At 42.1% G+C, this 14,922-nt stretch overlaps 1 protein-coding gene and 2 non-coding genes across 4 annotated transcripts in view; all 3 read right to left on the bottom strand.

The window, feature by feature from the left end:
* Window positions 1–14,922, bottom strand: part of LOC131319286 (uncharacterized) — a 29,950-nt gene that overhangs the window by 8,018 nt on the left and 7,010 nt on the right. For both annotated transcript variants that reach the window (XM_058349473.1, XM_058349474.1), the window contains exons 8-12: window positions 13,448–13,516; window positions 11,187–11,897; window positions 10,113–10,280; window positions 6,420–6,582; window positions 6,050–6,195 (exon numbers count right to left, since the gene is read on the bottom strand). In XM_058349473.1, coding sequence (XP_058205456.1) covers window positions 6,050–6,195; window positions 6,420–6,582; window positions 10,113–10,280; window positions 11,187–11,897; window positions 13,448–13,516 — 1,257 coding nt within the window. The remainder of the gene's footprint in view (window positions 1–6,049; window positions 6,196–6,419; window positions 6,583–10,112; window positions 10,281–11,186; window positions 11,898–13,447; window positions 13,517–14,922) is intronic.
* On the bottom strand, window positions 9,516–9,622 carry LOC131321491 (small nucleolar RNA snoR100). The gene has a single exon (XR_009198535.1). It is a non-coding gene; the product is annotated as a small nucleolar RNA snoR100 (small nucleolar RNA).
* LOC131321440 (small nucleolar RNA snoR100) lies at window positions 9,818–9,925 on the bottom strand. The gene has a single exon (XR_009198487.1). It is a non-coding gene; the product is annotated as a small nucleolar RNA snoR100 (small nucleolar RNA).

Genomic DNA, 14,922 nt, shown 5'->3' with positions numbered 1-14,922 from the left:
CCATATGTCTACTTAGCTTACAAGTTCTTTTTTTTTTTGCTCAGCAAAAGTCAGAACTATTAGTTGTAGTTAGTAAGGTTTGAACCCAGTCAAATGCAAGAGAGTCCATGGTGCTTACCACTGGGCTTAGCTTACAAATTACAGTAACACTGTTTTATAGAGCATGTGTATCCTTGTATGAAAGAAGAGAGGAATCAATGCTTTATTTGCAAATGGGTGGGACAAAGACTCATTACTCCATTGGCTCAATTGACTAATCTTTGCCACATTGGCCTCACACAACTCATTTAACGCCTTTAATTATAGAGATGATTTATAAACAAAAGTGGACAAAATTGCAAAATTCACCCAACTCAGCAAATACAAGCTTGGGGTCTATATGTGGAGCCCGGATGTTAAATGTAAGCCCGTGATGTACAAGGGAACCACATAGGCACACAAAACTTGTGCCTGCAAGATGTTTTCTTTTGGGGGAAAACCCAAAAAGATTGGATTCTCCATAGGAGTGAGCTGAACAGAGAGAGAAGTTGAGGGGACGGGGGGACCCTCTGGCCCTGTCTGCGACCTATTTAGCATGGGTAATTCAAACACATGTTTTGCCCCTACTAGGTACGTATTGGGTATTGGGGATTGGTTCTTTGCATGGTACTTCCGTGTACGCACTGGGTAAGCGTTTCGCATAGCCAAATACGTTCTCTAACTTATTGTTGTACCTCAGAGGTACCAAGTGTGTATGCAGCCGTACCCTGCTGCAGTAATATTTTCTTTCCTACAAAGATGAAGTTAGCTTAGTGAGGTTTTTTCTGTGCTAATCATGCTTCTAAAATTAAATCTTGGTCAGTAGGTTATTTAATCCAATGACATTAGACTTTGGTTTGGCACTAAGGTGTAAATTGTCTGCTAGATCCTTAATCAACTAAGCCCTTTAGCTAATAACTTTTTTCCTTTAACCATCATTAATCATTTTACGTATGTAATTCTTTCATTTTCTTTTCTAATTGTTACCTTGTGGCTTGCACTCCTTCAGATGACACTTTTTATGGACATAAACCAGTTCTACTGACACTCTTTCAAGCTTTTTTGTATCCGCAGACCCGTGCCCATATCTATACCATTCGGGGAGCTAATCGAGCCAAACAAACCAAGCATAGTTTTGCTTAGGCTTGGCTCGACTCCTTATTACGTGTTTGAGCTCGGCTCGAGCTTGAGAATCTTTTGAGATTAATTGTTCAAGCCCGCAATTTCATGTTTTGGGAGTCAATCCCTGTAAGAGAAAAGAAGGGTCACCCATATCTATACCAAAAGAAAGAAGACGCTCCTGAACGCCCACATGCCATAAAGGGAGAACTCGCTGTGTCAACGGTCCCCCATGAGCTATGAAAGAAAGATTCTTTTTTTTGGGCTTAAGCCCAATTCCACCCCTATACTTGGCTCACATTTAAAGTTTTGTGTTTGTGATAAGCTTGGCTTGGCTCTGCTCGGCTCGTAGAACATGCAAATCAATCTAGAGCTTTCAAGCCTAGGCTTAAGCTCATGAAGTTCCGAGCTTTCAAGCTTGAGCTCAAGTAGGCTCATTAAGTAGCAAAAGTTTATATCTCACATAGGAGGTTTCGTATCTAGATGCAATGGTACTGTAAAACTCGTGAAAATATCTATATGAAAGGCTGACTCTGATATCATATTTTGGGATATTTATTAATCTACCCCTATATTTGTAATATTTATGGAATGATCCCTTTGTTAATAAGCCTATCGAGCCAAACACTCGTGTGCACAAGCTTGGCTTGAATTCATAAACAAACAAAAAAATGTGATTGATCTTGACTTATATATATTTTTTGAACGGGTTTGAACAAGCCAAAAGTCGAGCTCGAGCTGTTTGGTTCGTTTAGCAGCCCTATATACCATGCACATGCTTCCTAGTATCAAACTCCATTTTATTTTGAACCTTTAAAACTAATCAAATGGAGTTACAATTATCATATTCCTTATAAAGTTATTCATTTCAAACCCACTTTCTCAATTGTTAAGCAAATTAAAGAGCCAAATGAAGTAGTCTTACAAAATGGGTCCAATAACATCAAGCTTTCATGGATGTACCGGCAAGAAAACAGCATAATCGGTAAGGTAACTGCAAGAATAATGTGGATTGTTTTCATCTACTGTCTGTCCATTGGAGTGCAATACCTTCTTCTAGGGTAGCCTCCCTACAAGCCTACCAACATAAACGCTCAACAGCCAGCCCCATGGGCTGCATTGCTCAGTTGTAAAATAAACATGTTAGAAGATGCTTCCTTATGCAATCTAATTCTATGTAGATGGCTTGTGTTGGAATACTAGTATACTAGTATATTGTGTTTAGTCCCACATTGCTTTATTACACTGTGTAACGAACTATCTCTTTATATAAATAAATGATTATGTGTGAGGGTTTATTCAACACCCTACACACTTTTCCTCTCTAAATAACATGGTATCAAAGCGAGTTCTTAACCCCAATCTTAAACCACTCTTGAAACCCTAAACCCACTATAGCCGGCAGCCACCCACCACCTTCGGCAACCCTAACCCACCACCTTCAAACTTCAACAGCCCTAAATCAGTCTTCTAGTCCCGAAACCCTAACCTACCACCTTCGAACCCACCCTTCAGTCCTAAATTAGTACCGAAACCCTGACCCACCACCTTCCCAGCTCTCACCCAACCCCGACAGTCCTCACCCAGCCCTGACAGCCCTCACCCAGCCCCCGTCGGCCCTCACCCAGCCCTTGTCGGCCACACCCACCCTTCGCCGATCATCGTCAGCCCCTCAATCGTCTCCACTGACCTCCGGCGAGCCACCCACCATCCTCGTCCCCCATCGCGGTTTTCTCGTGGTTTTGACCGTGGTGGTCGAGAGTCAAGGGGAGGCAGTTGTGGTCCTCTTGGCCGTGGATTTGGTCGTGATTCTGGTAGTAGTGGTCCGGTGCAATCTGTTGGTAGCCATGATTCTGGTAGTAGTGCCCGTGGTCGTGATTCTGGTAATAATAGTCATGCCCGTGGTCGTGGGCCTCGTTACTGCACCTATTGCCATGGTACTAATCATACTATTGAGTATTGTTGGATCCTTCATGGCCGCCAATCTGCCCATCAGGTTACAGTTTCTGAGGATGATGGCTCCGTGTTGTCTAGCTCTGTGCCCAGCCCCATCCCACATTCCCACGTGTTGTTACTATTCCAGAGGATGAGCATCATCGCCTGATTTCTCAGCCGCCTTCTCATGTGCCTTCCTCCTCCACTACTACGTTCGCTCAGAAAGGCTCCACCTTTGCTGGCCTGGCTTCTAATAATTCGTGGGTTATTGATTATGGTGCTACTGATCATATGACAGGCCACTCCATCCACGCTCTATCAAGTGTGTCTTCCTGGGGTACTCTCGGACTCAAAAAGGTTATAAGTGTTATTCTCCCACTCTACATCGCGAGTTTGTCTGTGCAGATGTTACGTTTCATGAGTCATTACTCTATTTTCCGACTTCCTCCCATGGGGATCAGTCTAAGTATATGCATATTTTGGTTCCTTCAGGGCGACCTTAAAAGCAGCCACCCCCCATGCAGGGTATATGTTTGTCGTGCCAAAGCTGCCCCACCACCTCCGCCTGCTGTTGAGCCTTCTCCTCCGTTGTGAGATCCGAGTCCACCTCCTTTGGCCACTACTACTCCACCTTCTCCTCCCATTGCTCTTCGTAAAGGTATTCGCACTTGCACTATCTCTCATCCTATTGCTAAATTTGTGTCTTATGATCATTTGTCCCCCACCCTTCGTGCTTTTACTGCCTCTGTTTGCTCTGTCTTTGTTCCTAAAATTGTTCAGGAGGCCTTGTCTATTTCTGAGTGATGGACAGCTATGGAGGAGGAGATCTCTGCGCTCCATGATAATAGAACTTGGGAGTTGGTTCATCTACCCTTTGGGAAGTCAACTGTGGGGTGCTGCTGGGTATTCACTATGAGATATCATCCTGATGGGTCTGTTGAGCGTTACAAAGCTCGCCTTATTGCGAAAGGCTACACCCAGACTTATGGTGTTGACTATGCTGAGACCTTTTCCCCGGTTGCGAAGCTTGGTTCTGTCCGCCTTCTTATTTCTCTTGCAGCCAATCTTGGCTGGCCTTTATTCCAATTGAATGTCAAGAATGCTTTCTTACATGGCGATCTTCTTGAGGAGGTTTATATGGAGCAACCACCCGGATTTGTTGCTCAGGGGGAGCGTTCTCAGGTATGTCGTCTTCGTAAAGCTCTTTATGGGCTTAAATAGTCTCCCAGGGCCAGGTTTGGCAAGTTAAGTGATGCAGTTTTGAAATTTGGTATGCGTCGATGTCAGTCTGATCATTCTGTTTTCTCTCTCACATCTACTCGGGGCAAAGTTTTATTGATTGTGTATGTCGATGATATTATTATTACGGGTGACGACCAGAAAGGTATTTATGCGTTGAAGGCCTTTCTGCAGAGTCAATTTCATACTAAAGACTTGGGTAGAATGTGATACTTTTTAGGTATCGAGGTGACACGATCTAAAGATGGTATTAGTTTATCGCAGAGGAAATATGTGCTGGATATCTTTAATGAGACTGGTTTGTTGGGGGCAAAACCTGTCGATACCCCTATGGATCCCAATGTCAAACTATGCATTGATTAGGGGGAGGCACTGTCTAGTCCTGATCAATATCGCCGTTTGGTTGGTAAACAGAATTATCTCACTATTACACGTCCTGATATTTCATTTGCAGTGAGTATTGTGAGTCAGTTTATGTCTGCTCCTCGTCTGCTACATTGGGAGGCCGTTCTTAGAATTGTCAAGTATCTCAAGTCTCATCCCGGACGTGGTCTATTTTATAAAGCTAATAGTCATTTGCGTATTGAGGCCTTCACTGATTCTGATTGGGCAGGAGGCCCATCTGAAAGGAGGTCAACTACTGGATATTGTGTTTTTCTTGGTGGCAATCTTGTTAATTGGAAGAGTAAGAAACAGACCGTGGTTGCACGGTTTAGTGCAGAGGCAGAATATAGAGCCATGGCTCACACCACATGTGAGATTGTGTGGGTGCGATCTTTTCTTGAGGAGATAGGATTCAATGCGCAATTGCATATGAATTTGTATTGCGATAACCAAGCCGCAATTCACATTGCATCCAACCCCATATTTCATGAGCGGACTAAGCATATCGAAGTTGATTGTCATCTGGTGCGAGAGAAGTTGACTGATGGTGTTATAGCAACTCCCTTCGTGTCTACGAGTGCTCAATTGGCTGACATATTCACCAAGTCATTATTTAAGCCCCGGTTGGAGATGTTATGTGACAAGCTGGGTTTGTGTGATATCTATTTCCCAGCTTGAGGGGGAGTGTTGGAATACTAGTATACTAGTATATTGTGTTTAGTCCCACATTGCTTTATTACATTGTGTAACAAACTATCTCTTTATATAAATAAATGTTTATGTGTGAGGGTTTATTCAACACCCTACACACTTTTCCTCTCTAAACAATAGCTTGATCGTTATTTTATTGGTTTATATACAGGACTAAAGTCTTTCATTTTTGAGGAGGCCAAGATTCCCTTCCTGTATCCCCCTCCCTACTCTCTTCCTCTCCTTTTGTGATTCAAGGCCCCTTAGTAGTTGGTTCCCCCTCCCCCCCTCTCCCTCTTCTCCTTGCGGTTTCAAGCCCCCTAGTTGACACTAGGTTGCTCCCATTTCTTCCTCTTCTATCTATCCTTCTTTCACTATGTATTTTGAGAGTGTTTTCATGAGATCAAAGCTGCAGTTTGTGATCAAATTATCTGTTAATGTGGTATTTTCAGTTGTGTGGATTAACTGATTAGTGTGGCTTGGATTTTGAAGTTACATCACTTCCCAAGAACATGGTCCTCCTAATTTCTAAATCGGTTTTACCCAACTTAAAAACCGATTTACAACACAAGAAAAAAGCAATATAAAGTATAGAGACTGCAACATCAAAAACTACCGACTAGTAATCTGAAAAATGATGAACAAGGAAACATAGTTAACGTACCGGCGTATCTAATGTAAAAGAAGCTCTCAAATCATCATCATTAATGAGATTCTTTCCCAGCCCAGTGGTTGAAGTAGGATCTGTAGTTGAATCATCAGACTGAGTTGGCCGTTGTTGCGTCACCTCAGCTTTTGCATGACCAAATCCTGCATCAAATTCATTCTAATGACTATTATTGTGTTTACTCCAACATCCACCAGGGTTAATATAATAACTTATTGACTAGAATTACAACTGAAACTCCATTTGTGTTACATATATTAGACTCACTCTAACCAAAGCATTAAGCTGTAGCTACAGGTACCCAGGCAGCAGAACATGTGTGCAGCATACACAATATAGACAACATAAAGTAACCAGTTAAACATACCAGCATCTTTTGATCCTGTCAATATCAATGCCTGCGGAGCAGACTGTTGGTGGATTGGAATTGGCTGCTGTTGTGAGGAAGATGCAGCAGCAGTAAGACCTGATGCTTGGACTCCAAGTCCCAACCCACCTTGAGGTGAGACAGAGGTGCTTTGAGAATTGAACTGAAGAGATGACTAAATGTCATGAGAAGAAAATTCATAATAGTGAAGCCAACTACAAAATAGTATCAAATAGCTAAATAAATTGAAGTTCACAAGAAAAGAAATGGATCACTAGAGAAACCCAATGGTAACTGTCACTGTCAGTTGATCTCGTGAATATTCCACATATTAATAGAATCTCTTTCATGTAATGAAAACAAGGAAACGAGAAGGGACAACCAAACCAAACCCAGGATCTTTTTGCTACAAGTGAGGATACCGTTCTGCAGGGATTCTCTTACAGAGCAAAATCAACCTTTAAAAGCTCAAGCATGGAGAGAGGAGAGCCGGGCGGGGGGGTTGTTTGAGGGAGAGAGACCGTGCCATAATAAGCAGTAAGTGTTTCTCTGAAAGAGCAAATTGAAAACCTACACCTCACCACAACTGATGGACTAAAATAATGTGCTCATAAAAAAAGCCTAATTTTATGGTAGACCCTCAGAAGATGGACCGGTACATTCCAAGGTAGGCAGCCATAGAATACAGAACGTGTAAATTCAAGAGTATAAAGCCATAGAAGATAGAATGTACACATTCCCAGGCAGGCAGGGCTCAGTCATCTTGGTCCATGCCTAACTTCAAAAAGTTCTGAACCACTGGACCACAAAACTAATTTATCTTCCTTTGAAACTTCCCAAAGGGGAAAAAAGTAAAGTCTAAGCCCATATGCACAAAAAGGAAATCCGATTTCAGTAAGACATGATCTGAATTGTAGTACAGATTCAAGTTGGTTCAGTGAGGACAACCGCAAAAGTCACCAAATGGAGCAGTCTTTTCCTTCAGTTTTTTACCATATTAATAAAAGGCGTGGGAGGATGTTGCAGATGTCCAGGGCTCACGTGACTTCTTCTGAGGCTGGAAGACACCCGGGACCTGAGAATGTGGTGAAAGAAGCACACTGGGCGGGCATGTGCATACGCAAAAAAGGTTCTGACTAGTCTGTGGCTACCGGCTAGTGTATACCTCAATGATACGTGATCATCCCAGATTTAAAAACAAAAACACAAGAACATGAAGGATCTCCCCTTCTTTTGATTCTCCAAGCACGTCAAAACCAAAGGCATTACGCTCTTTGTTGATTCCATAAAATACCAAAGACATTGGAAAACTCTCCTCAAATACAATTAATCACCTAAATCTGCTTAGCCATTGGCCTTCCAAGATCAAGTACAATAGGAAAAGACTTCCAATCCTAAAGGAAAACAACAAATTAGGCTGAAACTGTGCATATCAAAAACTTAACTAAATAAACACATAGAATTACCAAGTAGCATATTGAGAAGCCTTAATATTGATACTACAAACCTAAAGAAAAAGACTAAAGAAACCTTGTTCAAAATAGCTCATTTGGACCAAGTAAATCCTATAGAACATGGATCTAACTAATATAATTTCTCAATGTCAGCACTGCCCTCCTGCAAAATAATTGACTTGGCCAATAACTTTGTAGAGAGTTTTGTTCATTGGCAGAGGTGGAACTACATATTGACCAAAAAGGGGTAATGGCCTCCTTGCCTTTGAGAAAAACATTTACATACCTTAAATTACTAATGTATCCAGCGAGGTTAGTACATTTTCGTTGTGTGGCCCCCTTCCAATATGCCCCCATTGAGACTGTCTTCAATAAGGGGCTTATTTTTTTATTTGCTTCCATAGAAGTGAATGGGTGGGGGGAGGCTCGAGAGAGATGAAGGAAGTGAGGGAGGGGAATAAGAGGGTGAGGGGGAGATTAGATGCAAAATGAGGAAAATGTGGGCAGAAAGCGAAGCTGCGAAAGTGGGGGTGTGGTGGGGCATGAGGGAGAAGATGGGAGGGAGGGGACAGTAGAGGTAGGGTAGCCGCATACGGGAAGATGGAGGTTTTAGGACTTGCAAAATCGAAAGAGAGCGGAGGTGAGGCCTGAGGGCAATCAGGTTGGTTTTTTCAATTGACCTGGTTCAGCTTTCCAGTGAGTTTTATTCATTAGGTCATCCCAATTAAACTTGGGTCTTCCGAATCAGTATTCACAACCGTGGGCTCAACACTTCACAGTATCAAGCCACACAAAAAGATTGTGACTCCATAATGGCAAGTTGCCAACCCCACACACACTTATCTTATCCAACCTGAGACTGCTGCCTGCAACAATCCATGGAATCCACAAATTAGCAAATCTCCACAACTCATCTATGTTACAGGTATCTTTATACACGTACACTAACACACTGTAACACATATTTCTGTGTCTTATGAAACCTCCAAATCCAGTCACACGCATACACACTATCTACTGCTTTTGTTCATAATCGAGCAAGCAGGCAGGTGATGGGACAATGAGCAAGGAGAAGAGTCTGGAAATGGAATGGGGATACTCAAATGGTAGCGGTAGTGGAGACGCTGATGGCTATGGGATGAAGGAGAAAAGTGAGAGGTAAACGGCAGCTGGAGGAGGTTAAATATGAGCAAGGAGATGGCTGTTTGATGGCTTGGAGGAAGGTGAAGAAGAGAGAGAGCATGAGGGGAATTAGGTAGATATTAAAATTAAGAAGGATGACACTGTTCTTTGTAATTACATGACCAAATTGAGATTTCATTGCCTCCAATAACTTCATTTCATGCACTGTTGTGGGAGAGGAGGTCGGTGTAGTTAAGACAAACTAGTGGCCTAGCGGGCCTTGCTTTAGAAAATGCAAACCACAGGGGAAGTTGGTGTAATTTACCCTAAATCAATTCAGTTGAAAAACTCAGTAACATCACAATAAGTGATTGTACAACACAGCAACAACACCAGAACCCATTTAGTCCCCAATCATTAGGGGTAAGGGTGGGGAGGATTGAAGACAGACCTAACCTCTGGCAATATGCACAAAGTGGCTGTTCTCAGAATACCACTGAATCAGTGGCCACCCTATACCTGTTTTGCTATGGAATCATGCCCCCAAATCAAAGCCAAATGGCAACAGAGAAGAAGGCCCAGAGACCCAAATCAACTTATGAGTACATTACCATGCTTCCTTCATTGAAAGTCCAGAGCATCGGTATGTACAACAACAACAACATAACATAACCCATCTAGTCTCCAATCATTGGGGGTATGGGCGGGGGATGATTGGAGACAGACCTAACCTTTGGCAATATATGCACAAAGTGGCTGCTCTCAGAATACCACTAAAACAGTGGTCCCCCTAAACCTCCAAGAACCGAGGAGCTACAAGGACGTTTTGTTGTAAAACCATGCCCCCAAATCAAAGCCAAATGGCATCAGAGAGGGCAGGCCTAGAGACCCAAATCAATTTATGTGCACATTACCATGCTTCCTTCATTGATAGTCGAGAGCATCGGTATGTACAAACAAAAAAATGATAAACATTGAGAATTCACCTGAGTCCATCGCTAAAACAAAAGACAAATCAATCAGAATTGGGAGAGAAGAACAAAAGAAGATTAGGCGAAAGTTCATGAGATAAAATGGCAAAAAAAGAGAACATATAAAATCAGAAAACTATGAGCACCTGCTGTAAGAGTGGGTTCTGTTGTGCAGAGAACTGCTTTGGATTTCCCCCACCAAGAGAAGGCATGCCAAGCAGATTACTCTGGCCTTGTTGCTGTACCTGCTGGAAGCGCTGCAAAAACTTCTCCCTCTGGTCAGGAGCAATTTCAGTTCTTCCACGGAACTGCCCCTGAAAAGCAAATAGAAAAATCTAACTGAAACAGAATGACACAAATTACGACTATGATTGACTCCGTACTACAATGCTCATCAAAATGCAGATGTCCACTAATAGGTTAGGAGCATACGCATCTTCAAGGAAAGTTGTCAGGGGTAAAAATACTCAGCTTCAAGCTTTAAAGTTGCGAAAACAGATCAACAAGAGAGCGTGAGATCTCAAAAGAAGGCTCCAAAATGTTTTCCACCAGTCTATTTTCCCTTCAAATTTGCCGCCTCCGAATTGCCTTTTTGTTAAAACCGAAGAAACAAACAGCAGGACAAAATTTCAAGCAGTACAATTGCCCCAAATAAACAAGAATGCTGCTACCCACAGATTTTGTGCACCATGGATGATGGCAAGGTGTCTAATTATCTTCCTTACAGTATGGAAAATAAAAAAATTATGCTTCAGCTCCCAACCAAACCGCGTGCGCGCAAATGTGTGTCTTTCTCAATGTTTCTTGTAGGAAAAGATAATACCAGAACCCAAGACTATGACAAAATCATATTCAGACGTAAAATAAAATGTCAAAAATACAATTCACCAAAATAGAAACTTACAATACTTCCAGTCTGCAACCACTAAAAAAGATAAGAAGAGGAGCTCTAACTACAAATAACCACCCATCGCCACAAACTCGCCAAAAACAATGGCTAAACAATTTGAAAACTTAAGATATGCATAAGAAGCAAGTTTTACTTCAATAAATATGGCAGATCCTTGTAACAAAAAAAGAAAAAGAAAATATATGGCAGATCCTTTCAAACTCCAGTAGGAATACCTCTGTGGATTTTCTCCAGTCCACATAAGCCACATGCATGCACAAAGAAAGAGTCAGGAAGCGACAAGTAAATAGCTATTTAACCAGGCACATACAACTTCACTCTGGTTCTGAAATGGACTTCCAGGCCTCCATTGTATACCAGGAACTGCAGAGGGGGAGAAGACCCTGCCAGCCATAACTGCACCCTCGCCAATATTGCCACCATCGGCCGTACCAGCTCCATCAGTAGCCTTGACAGCCTGTGGCAAGATCACCCTATTACTTACTGGGGAAACCAAAGGCTGCACCACTCCAGTACTCCCAAGTCTCTCATCAGCTCCCAATGTATTTCTCGTCACCATTTCAGAGACTAAAGAAACAGCACCAATAGCTCCGGTGGTAGGAATTGCAATCCCAGAAGTCAGAACTGCACTAGTAGATGGGTGGTTGGTTAGGCCATCCCTACCAGGACCCCCTACTTCAGTTTCAGTAAGAGCTGGAGAGAACTTATGACCAGGGAAGCTTGCGGTCTCTTCCTCCTTGGAAGAATTAGACACATTCACAGCAGATGAAGACAGGGAAGCACTTGCATTTTCCAACACACCTCGAATAGTATTTGGACCTGCAAGGATTACTGAAGCAGTTGATGCACCAGACAAATAAGGGGTTGAAGTGCTCACAGCACCATGAGTTACGTGGCTCCCTGTTGGTGATGTTGCAGAAGAACTAGTTGGACTATTTTTAGGCGGTGGAGACCTTGCAACAATATCAGAGTTACTTTCGTGGGAAGCTGTCTCTTCAGCTTGCTCTTGAATGGGAATACCCTGTTTTAAAGAAGATGTCACTTTGGCTGGAAAGGAAAGCATCAACCAGTACTGCACTACAGCAGGATCAATTTATTTGAGCAGTTGAAATGGGAGACAGATGAACATTTAGAACATGTATACAGGCAGAGAATTGAAGATAAGTTCTGGTTGCAAGCTTATCATGGGGAAAAACAGCAGCTATATTTTAAGTTGGGCATTTAAAGATTAAGCATAAATACAGTTACACAAAGGAACATCTCCTAGGGCTTCCAAAATTGTAAACTGTACAACAATGACATCTCCTAGGGGCCCAAAAAAAAGGCTTATTGATGACTAATTATTGTTGAAAAATCCAGACACTGATAACAGGCCCAAGATTGTGAGCAATGCCTGTTTGACATTTCTAAAGTCATCAACGGATAACTAGCAGACAAGACTTGGATGAAAGTTCTCAGACACTACCTAATAAGTGACAAATAAACATCTTCAACTGTAACTAGCCCCTTGCCATGAGCCTTTTATATTTAAACCCAAAGTGTGATGCTAAACCCTCAAGGAGTGAAAATCCTAGAGCATTCTTCGTCTTCTTTTCTTTCATTCCTGTTTTCTATTTACTATCGGCCCCCATTACCGTTCACAGCACTAGGAACATCACTATTTTGGTTGTGTTTCTCCTATTTTATAAAGCCCCAACCCTAAACCTTCCATTCAATACAAAAACCCAAACTTCCTTTATTGTCCTACATCAAAAATTTATTAACTTAAGAGTAGTTTCCAGTCTTGTTATTTACCTAATTACACATGCTTCGTGACTTCCCATTAGGTTTTCCATAGTTTGAGGTATTTATATAGTTTAGCAAATTGCTGGACTTGGAGTGTAGGTCCACTATTCTTCGTAATACGGATCATGGTTTTTGTGTGTTTTGTACATGATGTTCCGCAGCCAAAGAATACTATACTATAGTTAGTTGCCGATAAAAAAAAAAAAAAAAAAGAATACTATGGCTAAGGTTTGAAAGTTTCCTATGTACAAGTCAAGTCCTGGCACAACTACAAGAACACAGCAACCAAAGGGTATGGTTTGTGTTTCAGGGAATTTGTAGTATCATCTTATATTCTTGTGGCATTGTATGATTCTTCGTGTAACCACTCTTGGGTTAATGTTCAAAGTGATAGAAAATCCCTTTTCTGCCTAAAACACGTACATTATCATGCTTAGATCAACCCTAAGCCTTACTCTTCCCCGTTGTCCTTGAATGTAACCATTGAAACCCTAAATCACTCACTTTTTAGGACCCCCATTGACAATCCAGCAAGCTGCCACTTCTAGAACCCATTCAGTTTTATCTCTTTTCCCACGTTTTTACCATAACCGTAGGATCTCGTCCTATCCAAACGGACCACAATCCAATTTTCAGGGTAGGAGGGGATCAGAGGATCAATTTAAATCTCCAGGACCCAAACCTTGTTCGGGGATACATCCGCATATCAACACGAAAGATCTCATAAAGGATTCTTTTCAGCTTTATATTACAAGCTTCTTGTCTACAGAATTGAGAAATACATACCAGTTGCAGAGTTGGGGATGTCGCCAATGAATTTTTCACGCTTAAAATTGCAGTAACGGCACCAGCACCCTGCCAAAAAGCTTAACCTTTTAGAAGTTTCTACGCAAATGGCAAAGATACCACACCGCACGTGATTGTTGAGAAGAATACGAGAACAAGCTTAAAATAGAAAATAGACTGCTCCATATGCGCTGAAGCTCACATGTAGTAATAGCAATAAATTCTAAACCCAAAACATGCATTAAGTACATCGAGTGGTCGGCTAAAGTTAAGTACTGAAGGAAATCTAATTTCCATGCTAGTATGGGTTTCAATGGGAAGAAAAACTGAAGGAAGGCGCTGGCATATAGCGCAAGTCTCTCATAAGACAATTTAGACGCGGAGGCAGGGATGGGGACGCTTTTATTCTCACATAGAAGGGGAGTAGGCTTTTTTCAGGGGCTATCCCAATTGGGGGAATTGCGATCAATCTGCAATCACATCAGGAAATTTTTAGAAGATCATAGAGTCAATTCTTGCAGTGCGTTGTCTCCCTATTTGACTTTGGTTGTCAAATTAATATCGAGGGAGGTATTCTTAAATGGAGGTAAGAGGATTTGAAGGTCAAGGGCATGAATTGAAGTAGGGTTGGAGGTAATTTTTTAAGGTGGCAAGGTTAGGGAGGCAGTTGAAAACTTGAAAACACACGACAAAATTGTATCACAGAGGCCTTCAGGGGCTTGGAGGGGTTGAAGTGGCGCCTACGTCATGCTCATTTGGAGTACCTTAGGCCTACCGAGGAGGTTTGGCATATAGGGTCCCAAAACCAAAAGTTGGGGGGTGGAAGTTTCAGTCGATCCGGCTACAAACAAGGTGTAGGAGAGTTGACCTCTTGTGCGTGCAATTGAATAAAATGAGGTGTTTTCGAATAAATGTAGTGGAAGAGTCTGATGAAGGAGCGAGAGGGACAAGTAAGAGCTTAAGATTATTCGAAGACTGCACGAATAGGGGATTTGTTGTCTTGTGGGACTCAAGGAATCTAACCAAGAAAGGGTGAGGATGGGTACTTGCTCGGCCTTGTGCCATTTTGAGGATGTGGAGATGGGTTCCTTTGGGCATGATAGGAAAACAAAACATCATTCCATGCCCAGGACTTCATACCTCCCTACGCATTTGGCATCGCATTTGAATGCATTTTTTCTTTGCTCCACATGGTTTTAGAACACGGCGTACAGACCTCAAGAATTCAGGCATGCTAACATATCTGATATCAAAGAGTTTCAAAACAACAGCCTAAATAGGCTAAGTAAATTTACAAGGAACATTTGACATCAATAGGAAGGTTTCAGCAGCAGCAGAGTTGAGTAGTAAATAGCAACAGTTAAGTAGACAATAGCAAGAGATAAGTAGACAATAGCAAGAGGTAAGCGTAGCGTCACGATCTGTAGTGGAATATTACTAAGGATTACCAGCCCAGCCGTACATGCATTGAACAA

The sequence above is a fragment of the Rhododendron vialii genome, chromosome 3a, assembly GCF_030253575.1.
Source record: "Rhododendron vialii isolate Sample 1 chromosome 3a, ASM3025357v1".
Classification (NCBI taxonomy): Eukaryota; Viridiplantae; Streptophyta; class Magnoliopsida; order Ericales; family Ericaceae; genus Rhododendron; species Rhododendron vialii.
This window is presented reverse-complemented; position numbering and strand designations above follow the sequence as displayed.